This window comes from Astyanax mexicanus, chromosome 10, assembly GCF_023375975.1.
Source record: "Astyanax mexicanus isolate ESR-SI-001 chromosome 10, AstMex3_surface, whole genome shotgun sequence".
In the NCBI taxonomy this organism is placed as follows: Eukaryota; Metazoa; Chordata; class Actinopteri; order Characiformes; family Acestrorhamphidae; genus Astyanax; species Astyanax mexicanus.
In genome coordinates, this window is record NC_064417.1 from 7,787,822 (window position 1) to 7,793,865 (window position 6,044).

Genomic DNA, 6,044 nt, shown 5'->3' on the forward strand with positions numbered 1-6,044 from the left:
CTTTTCTAAGGTAATCTGTATGTTTGCTTTTTAAATAAGGTTAACTAGTTTTATTTAACAGTTCGGTATTGCAAAAATATATTATTTTATTCAGTATTTTACTGTATTCATGCATATTCATGCGCTACAAGTGACTAACATTATACAAAAAAATCTTTTAAACACCTTTATGCGTCATTATCTGTCCTAAAATAGTATGTAAAATGACTAGTAATATGACTGTGTAACATTTATTTATTTAGGGCATTTAGAAACAACAGCATGCTTCACACAGCACTCATAAATCATAAAGGGTCCTATATTATGTTTATTGCTAACTTACACCTCACCAACAGTCTAAATTCACCCCTTGTGCCTGTGCCTTTTAAATAGTGATTTTACGAATATGTCTACACCCATGGGTGTGGTGGTCCTGAAATAAACTGTGTTCAGGTAAATATGTGGTGTGTAGACAGACGTCAACCATCAGATGTTCATTGCTATCTAGGCACACTTACACAAGGATGCGCAGCAGTGCACAAACACAACTTTCACATTAAGAACAACCTGATAGATAGATAGATAGATAGATAGATAGATAGATAGATAGATAGATAGATAGATAGATAGATAGATAGATAGATAGATAGATAGATAGATACATACATAGATACATAGATACATAGATAGACTGCGATTTAAAAAGATTCTAAACTGAGATTAGAAATTATTATTATCAGATATTATTTTTCTCCGCTGAGAAGCGCAGAAGTGCTGCGCCGTTAAATTACCAATCCGCTAAAGTCAGGGCGCAACTTAATGGCAAGTGTAATGCTGAATGGTTTAATTTCACGATACGCCCAAAACACACCAATTATTAATTTAAAGAATAAGTATATGCCTTTTCTGTATTTCGAGACGTGCAAAATAAAGGAAATTAGTTTCCCGTCAGTACGATATTAAAGGCACATGGTTGACGGCTCTGATTGCCAAAATTGGGCCCAAAGTGGTTAAAAAGAACAACTTTTTTCATTTTTTTTTTATCATTAATAATATGCAATAGACAAGCATTAAAACTGAAGAAGAATAAAACTGAAATTACGAAAAGGTATGAAGCGTGTGAGAAAGAGAAACACAAGGCAAAAAAAAAAAGCCAAAGCCTTTAATATCGGCATGCTCGATCTCGACTGAGACGCTCATTCAGAACAGACTATATACTGTATTTTAACAAAAAAGAGAATTTTTAACACACATCTCCCCTCTTTACAGGACATCGAGGAGTTCAGCTTCATCACCCAGCTGGCCGGCCTGACTGACCATCTCTCTGTGGCGGCAAGACTGGCTGTTTCTACAGGAGAAGAGGAGTCCTAGGACCTGGCTGTTCTTTTACACACCGCCACGGACAGAAGGAGAGAGGGAGAGATGAAAAAGTAGAAGGGAAGAATGGCGTAGGGACTTCCAGCTTAATACGATAGATGAAGAGGGAAGTTTAGAGAGCTGTTAAAGTCATCGTCACCTGATGATGAAGTGAGTGTAGGTTCTGAAGTGCAGAGAGAAAGAGAAATGGAGAAAGAAAGAGAGAGAGAGGGAATGGAAAAGGAGGAGAGGAGCGACTGTGTGACATTTTTTTGGAGCATGATTCTTAAGAACACTGTCAATCTCAATCTCAGCACGAGGGCACACCAACACACACCCACACACACAAGCCCACATTCAAACACGCACACACACACCCACACACACACACACTTCACATGCTGATCTGTTTCCGTGTTCGGAGGCCAGAGACAATTCCATGACCTCACAGTCTCACTTCCTTCTTTGCGGGACTCTCCACATCCCTAGAATGAGAGAGTTTACGTCTTTCTGTAACCTGTAACCTGTAAACGCTCCAGTTCAGCTCACCTCTGCTGTTCTAACTCTTCTCCGGAGCGAATTTTCTGGTGCCATGACCCGGGGAGGGGGGATGAAGTCTTTCAGGGAAAAAGAAAAAGAAGAAGAAGAAGAAAAAAAAAGAAGAAGAATGCATGAGAAGAAGAAAAAAAAATCCTGGATTCACAGTATTGCACGACCTGCCACTTTAATAATATTAATAATAATAATACAGATTATAATAACAATAATTATAGTAATAAAACAATAATAAACACACACACACACACAGATAATCCTGCTGACGTGAGTCTACTTGTAGAAGAAAGGACTTTTCCCACTCCTTATTCCACACAGGCCTCCTCTAGAACCTCAGCAAGAAGTGTTTTTCTTTTCTAACCTCTTTCTAGACCTTTCTATGGGCGAGCTTGTGGGCTTTGTAGGGAGTTTGTATATTGAACACTCACTGGCAACCTGGGTCAGTCCGTTAGTGGCCGGCCAACTAAATCAAGCTAATGAACTGCAACCACATCACATGATGGAGAGATCTTCTGTTTCTAGCATGGTCAGGTTCATTGTAGTAAATTACAATCATTTGATCATTTGATTGTGTGGCTGTGTGTGTGTGTGTGTGTGTTTGTGCACGTGCCGTGCACCATAGGAAAGCAGTTGTGCAGTAAGTAGTAAGTACAGCTTTCTGGAGACCCATAGAACGCTCATGGCCGTGGATCCACCGGCCTTCAGAGAAGCAGAAAGTGACTCAATCCCAGTCAGTCACAGTCAGTTCTCTCTCTCTCACACACACACACACACACACACAAACACACACAGACATAGACAAACAAACATAGACACACACACACACACACACACATACACCCAAGCCTGCAGTATTGCCCTGGCTAAATCCCAGGGGGAAGGTTTTGGGGCGTTGTCAGGATGCTGCAAAGCTGCAAAGGACCTCAAGGCTCTGTGTGTTGCGTTTACCGTGGTGGCACCCGTGCAAATGTTTACACACCTGTTAACCTACTACAGGCGACACTACGGAGGACGAGTGATCCGGACCGGACTTTATTTCAGACTTGACTCGATTTGATTTCAGTGCTGTCTTCTCATCTGTTCACCTAGTTGCTTTTATACTCTCTATAGATCTCTTTCTAAATGATAATTATTGATATTGTTACTATTACCATCATTAATGGTAATTAATTAGGATTCTTGTTATTTTCTGTTGAAACGTTGCAGTGTTTCCCACATTAGCCGAGCTGCTGACAGTCCAACTGGAAGCACGTCCAACTCACCTCCACCTTAAGGGGGATTTTTTTTTATTTGGTATGGTTTCACATGGTTGATATGTACACAGAGTCCATGAGAGTTGAGGGCGGGGCTTGCAGTTTTCAATTAGGAAACATCAATTAACAGTACTTACGACAAAATGTCTGTACTAAGACATTAATTATTGTTAAAAAATGGGAAAAAATTGGGATGTCTAATGGCTTGTTCGACTATTAATCAACATGACTTAGAAAAACATTCTTAAACATTAAAATTTTGAAATTTTTTATAAAGTCAATTATGAAGGCTTAGTGGTTAGCAGGTTCGCCTCCCAGAGTTGGTAGTGGGTTCAAGTCTCTATCTGGGTTGAGTTTCCATGTTCTCCTGTGAAAGGCAGTATGTAAGTGTACTGAACCATTTACTGAACCAACAACGTTTATTACTGTTGATTGATGTACCCTTATTGCAAAGTGTTGCAGAGTTTGGCTTTAGTATCAAACTATAATTTCATTACAGTGGTGGTGATTGGAACCAGCATCAGATATAGCTATTTTATATACAGTACTATACAGGTCTATTTTCTTACATAAGGTGCACCAAATGTATGTAATGGGTACATTAAAAGGATGTCTGCCTTCTTATGTCATTCCTTATAACAAGAGGTTTGACGACCCACAGATCTGCAAATCTGGCAGTCCACTCACTCGCATTTTGATTAATGTTTTCTTATATTTCCTATCCTTTTTATTAAATGAAATTCCTTCAGTGAAACATTTTCAGTGTCTGCAGCATTTTCAACTAAGATCTATTTATTTTACCAGAACTAGTCTCTATTGATTATCTCTTAGTTGTTTTTAGTATTTGTCATAGTTTACTTTCTAAAACCTAAAAAATAAAGTCTCTGTGCATTTAATTTAATTTAAAATAATTTGCTTGCTTTTGCTAGATTAGATATTGTGCCGACTTTATTTAAGGCAGTGGACTGATAAATGCTCACTATCTAGGGGTTCCATTTACCACCACTGTGAACAGTTCTAAGCACTCCGAATGACTTTGTTTACATATTAACAGCTGACTGAAGCAGAAATGTAAAAATGTCTGTGGAATTCCCCTTAATGTCCTAATCAGGAATTGCCAAAACAGTGCCACAGCTTCTTCAGGGTCAGCTCTGGTCATGAGTTTCACACCTGCATGATAAATATACTCATAACGGACGACAGTGAGTCATTATAGTGCTGATGTTTGAAGGTTCTGACAAATTTCTTTACTGGTGTGGCCATTGAAGCAGTTCCTAATTGGGGCTTTTAAATACTTACTTTTGAAGGTACTTTGGAAATGTTCTGGACTTCACTGGGCGTCCAAAATATTATTTTGAAATATTCTACTTCTTTTCAATCTTGTATTATATCATACTTTTGACTTTTGACTCATTGTGCATCAGTTGAAATGCCTAAACCAAAACAGGCCTATAGAACAATATGTTAAATAGCAGTACTTCAACATGTTGGCACTTACAGCCCTTTTTCTACTTGCAGGTGAATTTTAAACCATGTTTCTTTTGTTAGAGGTGGACAAAAAAAAAAAAAAAAACAGTAGACCATTCACTTTAAGAGCAGGGTGGACCTGTGGGGAACCGGTTCAGCCAATAACATGAGCCGAGGCCTACAGGTTCTCACCCGGTGAGGCCAAATCTGAATAATTGATCTAAATAATAATGAGTATAACCTTAAAAATATTTTTACCTCAGAAGAAAAACTATGATATCATTTTTGTAGATAATAGCTTTATTTGTATAGAACTTTTCATGCATTTCTTAGCTTTTACATTTTACAATTTATCAGGAACGTTAATCAGAACCTTTAGAAGGCATTGAGTTGTAACGTATATATAAAATAGGCCAGTGTAGAGCATGTGTTCATTAAATACTGTAGGATTCGGCACCGTCAGATGTCCTCTCCATAGAGGTCCGAGCGAGAGGCAGCTGCCTTTTTCACTTTAGGCTGTCTTCACTGCCCTTGTTAATAGCCTCGGGGGTCCGAGATGATTTCTGGTTGTAATTTATAGTGAATGTTTTCAATGAATGACTCAAAACTGCAACGGAAGACTACATTTCCCATGATGCATCGCTCTGCTTTCTTGCTATTGTAGGACTCTGCTAAAGATCTAGTGTAGAGCTCTTTTCTGTTTGGAGGAAACTGAGAGATTCGGCCCTTTAGTGTGGTAAGAGACGTCTTCAGCCTTACTGTAAATAACCCCAGTCTTAAACTTAATGCCAGTCTTAACCCCACCCACTACAGGACCAGTCTTTAGAACCTTCTGCCACATCCTTCAACTGCGCCCATTAACTACAGGGTGGATGCTGTGGTGTTCAGGTTCTCAGACCCACATGAAACAGGAGCATTTATCTCTACTCTTCTGGAAGAGTTTGGGCATTATTACACACTACAGTTGTATCTAATTAGAGTTGCTTAAATCTCTTAGTAACTAATTTTAGTCCTAAACTGCTCAGTGGACTTTAACACAGTGGTTCTGGTGGACCTCATTGAGTATACACACAATGATTTAACACATCTGATAATTAATGAATTTAATTTAAATTGTATTATTTACTTGTGTTATATCAGAGGAAAAAAAATTCTCAGGTCTTAGATTGGGAACCACTGGAATAAACATTTTACTGTTGTGCAAAAACCTTCTATCTCTATCTTTGTGGTTTTCCATTGAAAGTAAAGATAATTTTTCTGACATTTTTTTAACAAAATTAGAGATAGCAGGTCTTTGTAAAAGAGTAAAAGTATCTAAAATATTACCACCAGTTGCAAAGCTTGATCCAGGAGCTCAGTTATAAGATCAGTCATAATCAGACCAGTCCTCAGGCCTGCACATTTGTGCTCCTAATCAGGTACACAAATTTTTAG

General features: G+C 38.4%; 1 protein-coding gene across 1 annotated transcript in view; it reads left to right on the forward strand.

Moving 5' to 3' along the window:
• The window catches only part of smpd3 (sphingomyelin phosphodiesterase 3), a 99,213-nt gene extending 94,668 nt beyond the window's left edge, over nt 1-4,545 (forward strand). Inside the window, exon 8 of the mRNA XM_022683891.2 lies at nt 1,249-4,545. Coding sequence (XP_022539612.2) covers nt 1,249-1,350 — 102 coding nt within the window. The 3' untranslated portion in view covers nt 1,351-4,545. The remainder of the gene's footprint in view (nt 1-1,248) is intronic.
• The last annotated feature ends 1,499 nt before the right edge of the window (nt 4,546-6,044 follow it).